Raw genomic sequence first — 18504 nt, forward strand, 5'->3', positions numbered from 1 at the left:
CTATCATTACTGGTTGCTGTGAGGTGTTTACTGTGTATTGAGTGGTGATCATGTTGGTGATAAATAAAATGGGTGTTACGGATATACTAGTCCTGAGTGAAGTTGGGTACAGTGGGGTGACACTGTAGGAGTTGCCATCCAGGGCATCTCCTACCAATGTCAGAATCCCACCTGCTGAACTGGGCGGTGGTAGCGCATGCCTTTAATCCCAGCACTCGGGAGGCAGAGGCAGGGGGATCTCTGTGAGTTCGAGGCCAGCCTGGGCTACAAAGTGAGTTCCAGGGAAGGCACAAAACTGCACAGAGAAACCCTGTCTCAAAAAACCAAAAAAAAAAAAAAAAAAAAAGAATCCCACCTGCTGAAAGAAGAGTTACAAGCTTAGATACTTATAAAGACATCTAGACAAGTCACATAAACTCATGAATCTGGGAGTTGGGAGTTATGGAGAAGAGAAAGCACAAACAAAATGAGGAGGCACGCATGCGTCATCTCAGAGTAGACTTCCTAGACTTTTTATACTCTCAACCTCTTCACCTAAGAAACTCTTACACAACCCTGTGTGGGTATATAAAGTAGGTGAGCACAGCAAACATTCACCAATAATAAATCATAATGAAATTTATTTTAGATCAATTCTTTGCTATATATCTGATTTTACCATTTATTAAAGAGGAAAGCAAATTTACATACTTATGGGATACATGTGCATGTTTATTTTTACATTAAAGAATTAAGTCTTGGCTGAGTGTTTGATAGTGAAAGACCTAGAGCATCTCCAGTGTCCTTCAGAGTTGACCAGTTTTTTGTTTCATAATTGTCAGTACTGAGAACACGGTTTTGCATCAGTGCATAGTACAGAATGGCAGGTATATAAATAGAATCATTTCAAAATTGTTGGAAATTCTGTCCTAATCCCGAGCCAAAAGATTTTTTTGAAAAATTAAATTGGTCAGTGGCTTAAACAGCAAGTTTTAAAATCAAATACTCAAATTCAGTACAACCCAAAGATATACTGGTTTGATGCTTGCTAATGATTGGTAATCGGAAAATACAGAAAGACTTTGTTTTCTGTAATTAAATGATTACATTTCTGTAAGAACAGAAAACTTTGTATGTAAAAAAAAAATCCCTACAATTCATAGCATATAATCTCAAATTTTAACCAGGATGTTTCATGAAACCTTCACTGGTGTGTCAAGTTGCACAGTGGACAGCATGCACAGTGCAGGGGGACACATGTACTCGGAACCACACCTATAGCAGGGTCATGCAATGCAAAGGCAATCACTGTGGGAGACACCTGGGATCCGTATGTGTTTGGTTTTGTATTAATTTTTTGGTCATGATATATTCAGAAACCTTTTGCTGTTTCCAAATGTTTCAGAGCCTTGGCATTCAGTTACTAGGTGGGCTCTGACCCTGTTTAGTAAATGTTGATATCAAATGCCCAGCTGATTGCCACTTCTGTAGAATTAAGAGCTTGTTGTTAACCAAGTATCTAATTTTTAACATAGAAGCCAAACCCCTACTATTTTAAGTAAAAACTCCAAATAATAAGATACTAATATCGCCATTTTACGTTTCTTTAAATACTGAGTGCCTGATTAAACTGAATCTCTGAACTACCAGTTTGCAGCTCCTTTCTGTCTGTGATACAAACACCCTTTGAGGAAAGAAACTCCCCTTAGTGGCCTTTGGGTAGATGGGTGCCTCTGGTACTGTCCTCAACTAGAATAAAGAGGAAGCAAAGTGCAGGGAGAAGGGAAGGAGTATCCAGCTAAATGATAGAAGGGAAGTATCACCCAAAACATAGTGTTACAGACAGAAGCATCAGCTGACAGTGGGGAAACCTGTTTATATAGAAGGATTACATGTAGTTCACAAGTGCCAGGTGAGAAAATAAAAATTACATGAAGTCAAGCTATTGGTCACAAGCAAAAGTCAAAATTTTCTGTCCCACAGATACTGGAACTTTGAAATATAGTTATTTCTGCTTGTTTAAAGAACAGAAAATTAGCCAGGTGGGGATGGTGCACACCTTTAATTCCAGCACTCGGGAGGCAGACGCAGGCAGGTCTGCGTCTGAGTTTGAGGCCAGCCTGGTCTACAGAGTGAGTTCCAAGACAGCCAGGGCTACAGAGGGAAACCCTATCTTAAAAAGCAAAATAAAGCCGGGCGGTGGTGGCGCTCGCCTTTAATCCCAGCACTCGGGAGGCAGAGGCAGGCGGATCTCTGTGAGTTCGAGGCCAGCCTGGGCTACCAAGTGAGTTCCAGGAGAGGCGCAAAGCTACACAGAGAAACCCTGTCTCGAAAAACCAAAAAAAAAAAAAAAAAAAAAAAAAAAAAAAAGCAAAATAAAACAAAACAAAAAAGAACAGAAAATTAGTTTTAAAAAGTATAGAAACAATGGGCTGGAGAGATGGCTCAGTGGTTAAGAGCACTGATTGTTCTTCCAGAGGACCCGGGTTCAATCCTGATTGTTCTTCCAGAGGACCTGGGTTCAATTCCCAGCACCCACATAGCAGCTCACAACTGTCTGTAACTCCAGTGCAGGCAAAACACCAAATGCACATGAAATAAAATAAATTAATTAAAAAAAAAAAAGCCACCCACATGGTGGCTCACAACCATCTGCAATGAGATCTGGCACCCTCTTCTATATACATAATAAATAAATAAATCTTTAAAAAAATATATAGAGTGCGCAGTCCGGGGCAGCCGCCCGGAGGACCCGCGCTGGGGAAGACTGTAGGCCGGCCGCGGGACTGTCGGGCTGCGGCCTCTGTGAGAGCCCTGGTGGAGCCACGAGGGGACCCACACCAGCTGGGGGAAGCCTCCCCTCCCGGCAACGCGGTGATTTCTAGAAGTGGGCACCAACAAGCAGTGACTAGAAGCAGTCTGGAATAACCTTCAAACACCCAGCACCAGCCTGGCATTACCAAACAATGGGAGCTAAGAAACAGCCACTCCAGATACCAATCACTTACGAGGACGTGGCAGTGGATTTCACCCAGGAAGAGTGGGAATGTCTGACTGAGAAGCAGAAGGCTGTTTACCAGAATGTGTTGTCAGAAACCTTTAAGAACCTGACATTTGTAGATCAGAACACCATGCAAAATGGAAAAGGACGGAGGAGATCAGGTTTCCATCCCCCAAAGAGCAGGACGCAAGAGAAAAATCTCAAAAACCTAGCTCAAACCTGGAAGATGAGGAGAGAGATGATGAAGAGAAGACCTCTCGAGCTTGCACAGGGATATTCAAAGGTGGACCTCTCTATTTCTGTCTGACCTGTGGCAAATGTTACAAAAAGTACACCGACGTCTTTAATCACCAGTTTCCTTTGAAGGCCCAGCAGACTACTGGCCACAAAGCCCTCGGCTCCAAGCCCCAGAATCGTAGAGGGAGACCTTTCGCTTGTGAGCTCTGTGACAAGAATTACCGTGATGCCTCTGGACTGAGCCGTCACCGACGTACTCATTTAGGTTATAGGCCCAGTTCATGCTCTGTGTGTGGAAAACGCTTCCGGGATCAGTCTGAGGTCAAACGCCACATGAAGGTACACCAAAACAGGAAGCCAGTGGCTAGCAGCCAGGAGCGTAAGGTGAAGGCTCCACGTACATCACCTAGATCCCAGGCTCCCATCCTCAGGCACTCAAAAGTGATCCAGGGACCAGTGGCCAGGACTAAGACAAGGAACAGCAGAGCCTCATCCTTGGATGTCAGATCCAACCCTATTCCAGTGAGATGCTCTAGAAGAAAGATCCGCTGCCCCTATTGTTCAGTACGTTTAACCAGGAAGACCTATTTCTTAACCCACCTCAAGTTCCACTTCAAAAATCAGCCCAACCAATACTTAAGTTGCAAGGAGTCCTCCCAGTCGTCTGTGATGATAGGCTCCCACCGGAACACCCACAGGAAGCAAAATATCTACTGTTGCCCCATCTGTGATATCTGCTTTAGGGGAAAGGAAAGCCTGCTGGATCACTTGTGCTGACCCATTAAGTGCTGGGCAATCCTGGGTCATTTGCTTGGCTTTCTTTATGAACCCTTGTGTCTGGGAAATACTTCAACAGTAGAGGAGTCCTCGGAGGAGGATGAATGAAAAAATGAAATCCAATCCAGGAAGACAAGATGAAATAAGCATGCAGTGAGAATCCTGAAGCATAAATAAAAGACCTGTTTGGGGCTGGTGAGATGGCTTAGTGGCCAAAGGAGCTTGCTACTCAGTCTGACCTCCTGAATTTGAGCCCTGAGACCATTGTGACAGAAGGAAAGAACCTATTCCTGACCTCACACATGTCCCACCCCTCACATCTCTCCCCACCCCCACAAAATAAATATAATTTTTAAAACTAAAAAAAAAAATATATAGAAACAAAACTAGGTTGCTGCTTTATTGTTGCTCATCAAGTTAAGTAACTATGGGAGAAAGAAAGGAAACTCAATCCCCAGTTTCCTACTACTGAAATGTAAACTTTCCAGTCTCAGAATCTTGAACCTGTACATTATTTTTAAACTAATATATATTCAAAACAATTAATTGTAGGATGGCTATAGGAAATCAGCAGGAACCAAGTGTGTTTATCAGCTGCGGGGACACATCACTCCTGTTCGGACTGTGGCCTTCAGTTCTGATGGGTTGGCCTTGGTGTCTGGTGGACTTGGAGGGCTTATGAACATTTGGTCTTTAAGGGTAAGAACACTTTTTTTTTTTAATGTTAAGAAACATTTTATATTATCTTGGATCATATATAATTAAAATTAACTCATCTTAAGAATATTTCATGTAACAGTGTCTTAGGTAATGAAGAAGCTCCTGTAGAGATGACTCTTTCTATAAGATAGATGAATCATCTATAGAACCAATATTCTGTCCTTTGGTTTTTCTTACTGATAAGTATTTTTAAAATGAAAAGTGGGTATAAAGTGAAAAGTAGGTTAAAAGTCAATGTTGTTGAATTCAGCTCAGTTATAATTTTTTAATGTATATTTTGTGAATATAAAATAATAGATGTTGTATCAACAATGCTTAAAGTCAGGAAATGAGCACTGATAAATATATCTCATTTTAGGATGGCTCTGTCTTACAAACTGTTGTGATAGGCTCTGGAGCTATTCAGACCACAGTATGGATTCCAGAAGTTGGGGTAGCTGCCTGTTCAAATAGATCAAAGGTAACCTTCCAGTCACAACAAGTCACTGAGTATTAGCCTAGAGAAGTGTTAGAAGTTACAGTCTAAGCCCCTCACTGCACAGAGGGACAACTGCTACCTGAAAGATTATTGCTTGCCCAAGAGAATGCAACTACTGAGTAGTAGAAAGGAGTTAGAGCCAGGCGGTGGTGGCGCACGCCTTTAATCCCAGCACTCGGGAGGCAGAGCCAGGCGGATCTCTGTGAGTTCGAGGCCAGCCTGGGCTACCAAGTGAGTTCCAGGAGAGGCACAAAGCTACACAGAGAAACCCTGTCTCGAAAAACAAAACAAAAAAAAAAAAAAAAGAAAGGAGTTAGAACCTGAGGATGCTCATTTCTTATCCTAGTTTCTTTCTGATGTACCTGGACTTTGCCGAAAATGCTTGATTTGATTTTTTTTTTTAATTTGTTCCATTGGAAGACATAAGTAGATTCTGATTTTCTCACATGAATTTTGACAGCACTAAATATCTCAAAAGAATATTCTGTGGGCAAAAAAATCTCAGAAACATTTAAGTATCCAAAATATATCATGGCTTTGAAATTTAAGAGTCTAGTAAAAGTGCTAGCCACCTGCTGTGAAAACGTTCTGATGTATGGTATTACCCCTATAGCGGTCTTCATACTCTCAAAGATTAAAACCAGTGTGCTGTTTGATTTACATTTTATGTGCTTAAATAGTGTTAAAAGAAGCTATAATCCTATGTGAATGGTCCTACTAAAAATAAAAATAAAAGCTAACCAAACCTAGGATGTTTTTAAGATTAGCAATATAGTACGTAGCACCCTAAGCAGTACAAACAACCATGGAGTCTACTGCATAGAATAGGGCAGTTCTGGGGCTTTTGCATTGTGTTCCTGAGGAAACAACTATTTTTATTTCTATTGTCCCTGTAGTCATGTCAGATTTGTGAAGTGTACTGAATGCCTAGTCTCACAAGTCCTGTGAACTAGCAGATAATTGACATTGTTTTTAAGGAAAATTTGTTAAGGTGGTTTTTTGTTTTGTTTTATTCACTTGTTTTACTTAAAATTAGGATGTTTTAAAGTTTCATAGACTTTTTTATACATAAAAAGGAAAAGTATTTAATCCAATTACTGGAGAGAATTTTTCAGGTTGATTGATGATGGCATGATGTTTTAATCTTTTATTTAAACAAATGAATCATATGGCATAATTTATTTTTCTACCAGGATGTTTTGGTTGTGAACTGTACAGCAGAATGGGCTTCTGCCAATCATGTTTTAGCAACCTGTAGGACAGCCCTGAAACAACAGGGTGTTCTGGGATTAAACATGGCTCCCTGCATGAGAGCATTTCTGGAGCGGCTACCCATGATGCTTCAAGAGCAATATGCTTATGAAAAGGTAACTCATCACCCTAATTCCCGTAGTACTTGGTATTCTGGAATTTGGATTCCACCCCACTCATCCCTCCCACAGGGACAGGACATTTGAGGGAAATAATTGCAGCTTATTGGGACAGAAATGAAGTCACTTGTACCTACGCAGTTGTTCAGTAATCTTAAGCCCATTCTTTGTTTATTTTCACCTGAGTAAAATGAAACTATAACCCTCAGATTTGTAGTGTTAATACATTCTTTTTCAGATGATTTGTTCACTCCATACTCAGTTAATTTCACTGAAGAATCTGCCTGGATTTAATTTTCATGGTCTCTGTGATAGATTTGCTCTGTCATGATTAAAGACTGCCATAAAAGAGAATTTGTCTTTGATGACTACCAAGGTTTTCTTGGTAATGAAAGAAATGTGAGAAGAACCAGGTCTTTGTGATTTAGGTGTTATATATCTTGTTTATAATCAGGAAAACACACACACACACACACACACACACACACACACACACACACACACACACAAAGGGATATGAGTGGCAAAACCAAATGAAGTTCTCGTTTGGCTAATATTGTGCCAGCATAAGTTTCTTAGTTTTGATGAATGTTGTATGATTATGTAAGTTATTTTATACATATTAGAGAAAATTGAGTGAAGAATGTGTAGAATTCTCTTTATTAGCTCTATAAGCTTTCATAACATAAGTTTACTCAGAATATCTGACATAGGCTCCTTAACATGTCATTCTTTTTGTTTTTTGTTTTTTTCTTAGCCTCATGTGGTTTGTGGCGACCAGCTTGTTCACAGCCCCTACATGCAATGTCTGGCCTCCCTTGCTGTGGGGCTTCATCTGGATCAGCTGTTGTGTAGCCCTCCAGTGCCACCACACCATCAGAACTGCCTCCCTGACCCTGCATCCTGGAATCCTAATGAGTGGGCCTGGTTAGAATGCTTCTCAACCACAATCAAGGCTGCAGAAGCCCTGACCAACGGAGCACAGTTTCCAGAGTCATTTACTGTTCCAGATCTAGAACCTGTTCCCGAGGATGAACTAGTACTCCTCATGGTAAGTGAGGCATGAGCTGCTGTTATTTGTAGTGGAGATTGCACCATGGCTGCTTGGTATGCCACAGTTACTTTACTGGCTTGACTAGCTAGTGACATGCCCTTATGTTAAATGGAATATACTTTTCTGTTGGATACCTATTCAAGTCTCTGGTAACAGAGCCCTTCTGAATCTGCTGACTCCTTATATAGTTCCATACTTTTCTGTCAAGTGCCTTAATCGTACACATTTTTAGTTTTCTTCTGGTCACTCTGAAATTTATGCCACATAGAGATTCTGATTTACTCAACACTTTAAACATGCAAGTGAGAATACAGAAGAGTGTTCAGTGTTCTTTCTTTTTGACTGTATTTGATAGTGTCTAGCCGTTAGAAATGGTGATAAAGGTAAAATGCCAATATAGGAGGTGCAAGCCAGCACCTGACTTAACCTTAATTAAGGTTTATGTATGCAAATATTTGAACATAAAAATGTAAATACAACAACAAATAACTGAATTGAGGAAAATTATCTGAATATATCATTTTTTAATCAAGAAATGTCTTCCATACTGTTGTGGATATTATACTCAGTGCACCTGCCTGACATGTACAGGGCCCTGAGTTCAGTCCCCAGCACCAGCACCACATACATACAGATCATAGACTAGAGAGGAGTGAAATAGAATAGAATAGAACAGAGTATAACAGGTGTTTGTGAACACCATTTGGCCCTAACATCATCTTATAGATATGGAAACTATAACCCAAAACAATGACGAGACTTACCCACTAAACCAGACAAAGAATCTAGGGAGGCAGTAGGTTTTGTTCATGGCTTTGCTCTCATAGGTGCTCAGTAAACATGAGCACCTTTTTTTTTCTTTTTCTTAAACAGATCTTTTTTATTTTATTTTATTTTATTTTACGTGTATTCGTGTTTTGCCATGGATATCGGGTCCCCTGCAATTGGAGTTCCAGACAGTTGTGTGTAACACAAATTGTTAAAATGGTTTTTTAATTAAAAAAAAACAAAAAAAAAAAAACCCCAAAACACCCCGGGACCAGATATTGGGGTAAATGCTGAAAGATCAGAGAGACAAAGGAACAAGTCACAGCCACCTCTTACCTTACCAACTCCTCAGCTTAAAAAAGCCTCAGCCGATAGGCCTCTAGCAGAAAGGGGTTCCTGAGCCAAAAAGCTTCTAGTTCCTGCCTCTTCATGCCTTATATACCTTTCTCTGTCCAGCCATTAAAAAAGTGTGTGCTTCCCAACTACTGTGCTTAAAGGTGTGTACCACCACTGCCGGGCTCTGTTTCTCTCCTAGACTGAGTCAATCTCCTGTAGGCCAGGGTGGCTTTGAACTCACAGAGATCCAGATGGATCTCTGCCTCCCAAATGCTAGAATTAAAGATGTGTGCCACCACTGTTTGTCCTCTATGTTTAATCTAGTGGCTTGTTCTGTTCTCTGATCTTCAGACATTTTATTAGGGTACACAATATATTACCACAGTTGTGAGCTGCCATATGGGTACTAGGAACTGAACCCAGGTCCTCTGGAAGAGCAGCCAGTACTCTTAACCCCTGAGCCACCTCTCCAACCACAAATGGTTAGCATTGAATCAAGGCTACAGTGATAGTGAAAACATGTATAATAAAAGTGAATATGAGAAGGCAAAGTGCAAGTTTGAAACTACTGTGACATTGGAGTTGCCGGATGGGGTGGCATATGCCTATAGCCCCAATTTCTTAGGAGGAAGAAGCAAGAGAATTTTGAGACCAAGAGTTTGAAGCCAGCTGACCTGAGCAACATAGCAGGACCCTGTTTTCTTAAAAACAGAATGAGAGCACCTCTTCTTGACTTGTCCTACTGTCCTACTTGATTGATGAAAGGAAGCTTCATCTGTAGTCAGGAGCAGATTAAATCCTGACGCGGCATCGCTGCTTGTGATGTGTGCTCTGTCTTGCAGGATAACAGCAAGTGGATCAATGGCTTGGATGAACAAATTATGTCTTGGGCAACTTCCAGGCCTGAGGTCAGTAAAGATAAGATTACTGTGTGGTGGGTTTCAGTCAGTCTTTTGATTGTAAGTGCACATGTTTCTGTGTCCTTCTGTTTCCTGTAGTGGTTGGCACATGCTTGTGCTCAGTATGTATTTGTTTGAGCAACTGGATGATCCTAACTTTAGGTGCCTGTGGGTTTTCTAGGACTGGCACCTGGGAGGTAAATGTGATGTCTACTTATGGGGTGCTGGCAGGCATGGACAGCTGGCCGAAGCTGGAAGAAATGTAATGGTACCAGCCACTGCTCCTTCATTCTCACAAGCCCAACAGGTAACTAGCAGAGTAAAGACTAGGGAAGAAATGTGGGAATGCCAATTGCTGTCTGGAACTTACTTTGGGTTGAAGCTTGTCAGTTTCATAGTCCATTGTGGTGAATCATTAAAGAACCTCGTTTTATCTGTGGCCTCCAAATGAAAACTTGCCAAGGTTTTATTGTACTCAAGACATTTTATTAAGAAGTTTCTAAATTGTTCTTGCCTCCAAGTATAGTTAATTAATATCACAATGTATTAGGCCAGTGCAGTGTATATTTGTGGAAGCTGAGCTAGTCTTAATCAGTGTTCTCTTTGGGAACCTTGAACTCCCTAGAACCTTTAGCCAGACTTTATTGATATTCCTCTCTCCATGTACTAGTCAGGGTACTATGTTCCCAAACTGTCCTTGAGGCCGTTCATTTCACTTCAGCTCTCCTACCTACGCTGCCGTAGAATTCACGGTTCTTCCCTGTTTTAGTCCTCTCCAATTTCTGCCTCTCTCTACACCAGGCTTCAGTAGTTCTCTATCACCTTTCCTCTTTCTTCTCTTACCTATGTTGTTTAGCTGTGCAACATAGTTTAGTTTAGTTAGCTGAAATCTCATAAATTATCTCAGGTGGGCCTCATATGTGCCTTGATTGTTATCAGAATTATAATAATCAAAGGTTTTAGGGAAACCACAGGTAAGCCAGTTTTGGTGCAAAGGAGAAAAGAACTGGTAGAGATATCCTCGGGTACATGGATCACCTAAAATGTCTGAAGCTAGAGATTAACAGTGAGGGTAATGGGGAGGTAAGGTTTATTCTTAGATAATTTCATGCATGTACACTGTATATCTTGATCATATTCGACCCAAATAAAGATATTTTATCCTGTGTTTTATACTAGGTTATATGTGGTCAGAACTGTACCTTTGTCATCCAGGCCAATGGCACAGTGTTGGCTTGTGGGGAAGGAAGCTATGGCAGATTAGGGCAAGGAAATTCAGACGACCTTCATGTACTGACTGTTGTCTCAGCCCTGCAAGGTGAGGCTGCCTTGACTTTAATGTGGTTAGAAACCGTGACCTGACTATGTGCATCTACTGGAACTCTTGTCAACTTGGTGAACCCATGGGGTTTGCTTATGTTTGGATTCTAGTTAGGGAATGCATACAGCCTAAATTTCCACATCTAAAGCTGTTTCACAAGTAGGAGTGCTAGAATCCAGCAACATGTATGTATTTGAGACCCAGGGAAAATGAATTGTTTTAAAATTGCAAACAAATTCTTTAAAATTGTTAAACTCTAACTAGGGAGTCATGTGTGTGTTTCATTAACATAAAAACCAGTCCACATGAAGATCTCCAGCTGTGCTAGAGAGTTTAAAGGGCATTTCTGGCAAAGCTCTGTGTGACTTGAGAAAGAATGCCTCAAGAGAAACAGCTACAGGGTCTCATGGATCCCAAAGCTTACAATAAGGGATATCCAACCTTTGAACATGTGACATGATGTCATCTGCAAATGTGTTAGGCTTTATCCATAGCCATCTTAGGATGTATTTGGCCCACAGGCTGTAGGGTGAGCTTGTCTGTTCCATGGAGTACACAGAGGAATCTAAGGAAATGCTTCTACTTAAGACATACCAGTGAGTTCACAGGAACTTCCTGCAGACCTGGATAGTAGAGTGCTGCAGTGTAGATAGGAACACAGGCTGGGTTCCTACCCGTTCTTTCTAGTCCCTGGCTCTACAGAACCACTACACTACTTTGCAACTATAGAAAATGGGCATGTTGGTGTCTGCCCCCTAGATCTGTGTGAAGGGAGAAATGAGACAATCCTTTGAAAGTGTTTATAGGAGTGGCTAGAATACCATCACCCTTAGTGGCTGTAACAGCTGTTCTTATCCTCCCTCATCTTCATCAGTTTGCGTGACTGCTCCCAATTTTGCCAGGTTGTGTCTGTAAATTTGATTTAAAGATTTAAAAAGTTTGTTATTCCACAGTACCATTTGGGGGCTTTTCAAATCTTAGGGCATTCTATAGCAGCTGCAAGAATAATGTTTTACCATTTCACACCTCTTGTGTTTCTGTTATCTTCTAGGCTTTGTGGTGACTCAGCTGGTGACTTCCTGTGGCTCTGATGGGCACTCAATGGCCCTGACAGAAAGTGGTGAAGTCTTTAGCTGGGGAGATGGAGACTACGGCAAACTTGGCCATGGGAACAGTGACAGGCAACGGCGGCCAAGGCAGATCGAGGCCTTACAAGGAGAAGAAGTGGTACAGGTCAGGCCTGGCGTGGATACGTTTGCCTTTGAATGTAGAGACGGAGTTATTAAAATAGCATTCTGAAATTTAGCTAGGAGAAATAAGTATAAAAACAGATTCTGTGAGAGGTATAAGAGATCCACTGTTTTTGGTTATGCAGGCTCATTATTGAGCTTTTCAGGAATTAAATAGATTTTAATGTTAGAATGTACTTAACTTTTCCAAGCCATCTGACTTGGTCCAGGATACAATGCTGCAAGAGTCTTGGAAAACACACCACAGGATTAGGTCCTACCTTACAGTTCTTGGTAGGTAGAGGGGAGCCTTATTTAACCCCATCCTTTTTGTTGCAAAAGGGATGCGCATGTCTGTCATCTTATATCAGCTGGTGATATAAGATAATGTTGAAAAATGACTTAGCACCCCGGGGTTTACTATAAACTTTTCCACTCGTTATCTCCGTTAGACTAGGTCAGTGTACACAGCCACAAGTATTGACAGTTATTCCAGGGACTGCTTGGTTTTCCTGAACCTGCCAAGGCAGACCAGAAGGGCTGTGTAGGCAGGTAGACTGCCTGATCTTCACTTGTAGGCCAAATGTACTGCTGCATTCATAACTGAAACTGACCGGCTTCTTTCCTAGACTCTCTTCTTACAAACCTTTTCCTCCTTGGTTCTGTCCTAGATGTCTTGTGGCTTCAAGCATTCAGCAGTAGTAACATCAGATGGCAAACTCTTCACCTTTGGGAATGGTGACTATGGTCGTCTGGGTCTTGGAAACACCTCTAACAAAAAACTTCCAGAGAGAGTGACTGCGCTGGAGGGATATCAGATTGGACAGGCATGGCCTAAGTCAATACAATGCTCTAGTGATAGTAATTGTCTTACCTCTTCTGTTTGCACTTAGATATTTTCTACCAGAAAGACCAGAATCCCTAGGTGCATTTAAGGTCTATACATTTTGTGTGACATATTTTGTAATTTTTTTATGATTTTTTTCTCAATGTGAAAAATTCACAGTTTTTGGCTCCTAATTTTTGGATGTGACTGCTTAAAAAACGCTGCCCATAAAGTACTACTACAACTCGCTATAAAGTCTTTTAAAAAGCTGGGTGTGGTGACACACACCTGTGATGCTAGCATTTGAAAGGCCAAAACAGGATGAAGAGTTCAAGCAAAACTGAGGCTATGTGTTATAACTCATCTCAAACAAACAAGCAAACAACAGCAGCAGCAGCAGCAGCAACAACAACAAAACTGCCTTTACACAGTGCAGCTTGGTTGCTGCTCCTGTGTGGCAGCATTGAGTTGGATGGCTGAATTTTTCCCTCTGTGCATAAACACATTGCAAGTGTCTCTTGATCGTGGGTCAGATGTCTTGACTTTTCCTTTGTCATTGCTGAGACAGCCTCTGGAGTCAGGGAATATTTCTGAGTTACATGTACCTTTTTTTTGTTTTTGAGACAGGGTTTCTCTGTGTAACAGTCCTGGCTGTCCTGGAACTCACTCTGTAGCCCAGGCTGTCCTCAAACTCACAGAAATCCACCTGCCTTTGCCTCCCAAGTGCTGGAATTAAAGGCGTGCGCCACTGCTCGGTTATATGTACTTTTCCCCTGCCTTTTGTACTTTTATGTTCTTAGTTAGCTACAGATGATTGAAGGATTTTACTTTGAAGAAAAGCATTCTTTAAGTATCTTGGGAATTCTAGTTAATGTGTTTGGCTTAACATTTGGATCAGTTACCAAAACTAGTAAGAATCTTGGAAAACAACATATGAAATTTTCAGTCAAGAAGAAAAAGTTCTGGAAGCAGAGTTTGTGTTCAGGCGAGATGATCTGCTCACTGAATACTCTGCTGTTTCTCCAGGTGGCCTGTGGGCTGAACCACACCTTGGCAGTGTCAGCCGATGGCTCCATGGTGTGGGCATTTGGAGATGGAGACTATGGAAAACTGGGCTTAGGAAATTCCACTGCAAAATCCTCCCCTCAGGTCAGTTACTGCCTTGAACCTCAGTTTGAATACAATAGTAACTAGATTTCACTTTTATCAGCACCTCTTTTAAATTGGAAGTGCTTTAGCTTGAAGATTTTGTAATTTGTAATGAGTGTTTAAGGCCTTCAGTTGCTTATTCTCAAATGTCCAACATTCTAGATCTTGGCTTTTAAATAAGCCATTACTAAAGTAGAATGGATGTAAACATTCTGCAAGGATAAGCCTCTGTCTCTGCAGACAGGCTGAGTGCTGAGTGACTCTGTCCCATATAAAGGGGAAACCAGACTGCCAGGGTCCTTAGGGAGAGGTCCATGGGCAAATTTTACAGCTCTGCCTGCAGCTACTGTATCAGCTTTTTACCATTGAATTGTGCATCTTTCAAAAAAAACATATATGTATGTATGTATGTGTATATACACACACACACACACACACACACACACACACACACACACACACAAGAAATGAGTGCATAGAAAATAAACTAGGAACAGTTATTCTCATTAGGTTTCTTGGTTCTGCAGACCTGTGCAGCTTTGTTATGTGGGCTTTCCTTACATATTTAATAAAGCATCATGACATGATTTCCAACTTTGTTTTCAAGTTCAGTTTGCTATCATATATAGCCTGTGACATGTTAATAGTTGCTTTGAAGAATGTTCAAATAGGGATGCAGAGAAGCAGAAAACTTCCTTTCTGGGGACTGTAGAGGCAGCTTTTATCATCTGGGAAAAGTAAAAAGAAAGCAAACTGACAGGTAGCTGTGTGTGGTCTCTCAGGATCTTGCAGTGTTCTTTAAAAGGTCGTGGTTTTCTTTGGTTTCTGTTCCTCAGTGGAATGCTTCAACTTTACATGAGTCCCTGAGAATGGTAGCCATACTTCCCAACTTCTGCACACTTTCTCCCACACACTCAGTTATCACCTAGAGCAGTAGCAGAAAATAATCTTTAGGAATATGACTCAGGTAAAACAAATCAATGACAATTGGCCTTTTTATTGGAGACACTACTTGATGTTATAAATGCCAGTAGGAAAACCCATGAGTTTTTGTTTTGTTTTGTTCTTCCTTCTGAGCACATGCCTTATATTTTTATTTCACAGAAAGTTGATATCCTTTGCGGAATTGGAATTAAAAAGGTTGCTTGTGGAACTCAGTTCTCTGTGGCTTTGACCAAGGATGGTCATGTGTATACTTTTGGTCAAGGTAAGGTATCTTCTAGCCTACGTTGTCTTCTATACATGTATGTTACAGAAACATTTGCCTTCTAGGTTTGTAGTGTTCTGGGTGGTATTTACCATGTGACCCTTGTTCTTTTGGTACTTTCTGCTCCTATTTGATGAATTTTGTTTCAAGGACAAACTCCCTCCATTGAAGCTCATGTGAGAGCCTTCACTCTGGCTAGAGGAATCCCCGCCGAGAGCTCTCCCTCCTCCTTTCTGCTGCTGTCAGTCTAGAGAGACTGACGGTGTGTGAGGATGGGGAGAGAGGGAGAAGTAAACCAGGACTGTTTCTAGTCTTGGGAGAACACTGAGTCCTCTGTAAGGCTCGAGCTCTCTTGGGGAAGGAACTTAACTTAGTCCTTGTGTTAGCTCACTGTGTCATCAGGATGGTACATCATCACAAACAGAAAGATGGTTCTGTTTCCTGGTTTCAGAGTTTCTGTCTGTAGTTCTGTGGTTCTCTTGGGAAAAGAGAATGGTGGAACAAAGCTGTTCACCTCAAGGTAGTATGAGGCAGAGAGAGAGAGGAGGGGGAAAGAGCTGGGGGGGCAAGATACATCTTTCAAACACATTCCTCCAGGCTGGCAAGATAGCTAGCTGCATGTGTAAAGGCATTTCTCTTTTTGCTGAAAAAGAGAAATAATTGTCCTCTGACCTTTACATACATAGTATGGCATGTGTGTGTGCACACAGGAGGAGGAGGAGGAAGAGAGACGCAGCAGCAGCAGCAGATAAGGGGCTGAAAAGATGGCTCAACAGCTCATAGTGCTTGCTGCTGTTGTAAAAGGCCTGACTTTGGTTCCAAGGATGCAGCACATCATTGGGTCACAAGCATCTTAACTCTAAGTCCAGGGGATTCAACACCCTCTAGTCTCCATGGGCACTAGGCATGCATGCAGGCACTCACACATATACATAAAATAAAAATAAATATTTTACTTGAATAAATAAATGTTAAAAGAAGAAGAAAGATATGCCTCCTATTACCACTTCTTCCAAACCAGGTCCCACCTCTTGGTAATCATTCAGCTATGGAAGAATCATTGATGAAGTTAGCATCCTCTCAATAGCACTATTGGTATGAGACCAGCGCTTCAGCACACATCAACCTTTGGGACCACTTTATATTCAAATCATAACCGCCATATGGGACGTTCTCTTCTAGATATATGTGTGAAGATATCCAACAGGCTATTGGGAATTTGTATCTGGAACTCCAGAGAGATTGGATATACAGATCTAGGTTAGGACATTGATTACATAGGGTAGTAGGTACAACTTTAGTCATAGGATTTAAGAAGCCCGGGAGGAGGTGTAGAGTGAAGTCTAGAGTAGAATTCTAGGGAATGTTGGGGCAGTTGGTTTTGAATAGCAAATTGGTGAGTATGGTGAAGAGTCTCTGGGAAACAGGGGAACTCAGGCCATAATATCAGATAGTTATGTGTCATTCCCATGGGCCAGAGTCTGAGAGACCACTGCCGCAAGCAGGCAGGAGCCAACTTAGGGTTTAGAGGGACAGTTTTAGGGCAGCTGTGTGAGCGGAAGTCGGATGGCAGATGCCATCCTAATGGGCCTACGGGATGGTGAGCAGCAGGGGTTGGGGGGTAGAAATTTGAGGCTAAAACTCGTCTAATGGCATCTTTTTTAAGAACACAAGAAACTGGAAGGCCTTGTTGAACATGTGCCAGTCCTTTTAATATCAGAGTATTGAAAAGTCTCTTGGCTTGAAATACTGACTGTAGTTTTAATTTTCTTTATAAATAAAAAGACTAACATTTCATACAGGAATACCTCAACCTTTTTACTTAAAGTGGTATATTTTGCTGGCATAGCATGTTTTGCTCCAATGAGTAATATACATCATTTACATTCTAACACAAAGAGTTAATGACCTGTTAAAAAATGCAGACTTCAGGGTACCATCATAAACTTCCTCTTGCTATCTTTCAGACCGCTTGATAGGCTTACCTGAGGGGCGTGCCCGTAATCACAATCGACCCCAGCAAATCCCTGTCCTAGCTGGAGTGGTCATTGAAGACGTGGCAGTAGGAGCTGAACACACACTTGCTTTGGCCTCAACTGGAGACGTTTATGCCTGGGGGAGCAATTCAGAAGGGCAGGTAAATGCCAAGTTTGCTACTCTTTTGTGCCTTAGAAGTCTGACACTGTTGCTTATTTGCAAGAATACCTTTATAGTTTATAATAATTGTGTCCAGAGAATCCTTTGCTTGTGCAGGAAGTCTTGCCATCCCCAGTAGTCACAGAAGTAAATGCAGGAATAGAAATGAAGAGAATATGAAGAGTCTGCAGGTTTATGGGCTTGGTCCCTCTGTGTGTCTGTGTGTGGAGGAAGGCTTTGCTAGGAGATGTCTGAGATAGATGCTTCTGCCGAGGTTTTCAGCCCACGTGCAGAGCCATCTTTGCCTCCTCCCATAAATCTCAGATCTGATTGCCCATAGAATCAGAGACCCCGATGTGCAAGGTCTGTTTGTCACAGTAACCTTAGTGAGCATTTGTATTCTCATAACTACATTAGCAGACCAGGAAGTTGCTCATCTTTGTGGTTGCTGTGGTCTTGATGAGAGGAGAATTAGTGGTGAAGAGACTTTTGGGAATTCCCTCACTAGGCGTTGACAAGATCTTCCCCACTGATGTTGAACACTTAGCTGCTGCTGCTAAAAACAGGCCTGTGGGGAGGTGGGGGTGGCGCACGCCTTTAATCCCAGCACTCGGGAAGCAGAGGCAGGTGGATCTCTGTGAGTTCGAGGCCAACCTGGTCTACAAAGCGAGTTCCAGGACAGGCACCAAAACTACACCAAGAAACCCTGTCTCAAAAAAAAAAAAAAAATTTATTTTATTTCTTCACACTCAGCTATCACTCCAGCCCCTATGTGGAAGTGTTTGTTTCCATAGCTCTCCATCGTTAATTTCTGATCACATGCTTGAATAAAAATGGTTGTTCAAAACAAATAAAAAAAGAAAAGAAAAAAAAGAGGCCTGGAGCCCATGTATATTTTATATCTGTACTGTAACACAGAAGCCAGTGTGTTTTAAGTAAGAGCTCTATAGATCCTTCTGTTCTCACTTTCCAAGAAGAACTCCTACCCTTTCCAGAAGTGGAATCCAAGAGTGACCA

General features: G+C 41.6%; 2 protein-coding genes across 2 annotated transcripts in view; both read left to right on the forward strand.

Annotated features, from left to right (window-relative positions):
- Herc1 (HECT and RLD domain containing E3 ubiquitin protein ligase family member 1) overlaps positions 1-18504 on the forward strand; it is a 163984-nt gene that overhangs the window by 131250 nt on the left and 14230 nt on the right. The window contains 12 exon segments of the mRNA XM_052712869.1: positions 4547-4693; positions 5073-5174; positions 6386-6559; positions 7320-7613; positions 9563-9628; positions 9801-9926; positions 10799-10937; positions 11992-12173; positions 12841-12996; positions 14022-14144; positions 15249-15351; positions 17319-17488. Of these exon segments, the coding sequence (XP_052568829.1) occupies positions 4547-4693; positions 5073-5174; positions 6386-6559; positions 7320-7613; positions 9563-9628; positions 9801-9926; positions 10799-10937; positions 11992-12173; positions 12841-12996; positions 14022-14144; positions 15249-15351; positions 17319-17488 (1782 nt within the window).
- LOC128102303 (zinc finger protein 57-like) lies at positions 51-4503 on the forward strand. The gene is given in 3 exon segments (XM_052725938.1): positions 51-106; positions 2700-2866; positions 3084-4503. Coding segments are annotated over 3 exon segments (1242 nt in total). The 3' UTR covers positions 4103-4503.

The sequence above is a fragment of the Peromyscus californicus genome, unplaced genomic scaffold (genome assembly GCF_007827085.1).
Source record: "Peromyscus californicus insignis strain IS unplaced genomic scaffold, ASM782708v3 Scaffold_11__1_contigs__length_118956290, whole genome shotgun sequence".
NCBI lineage: Eukaryota > Metazoa > Chordata > Mammalia > Rodentia > Cricetidae > Peromyscus > Peromyscus californicus.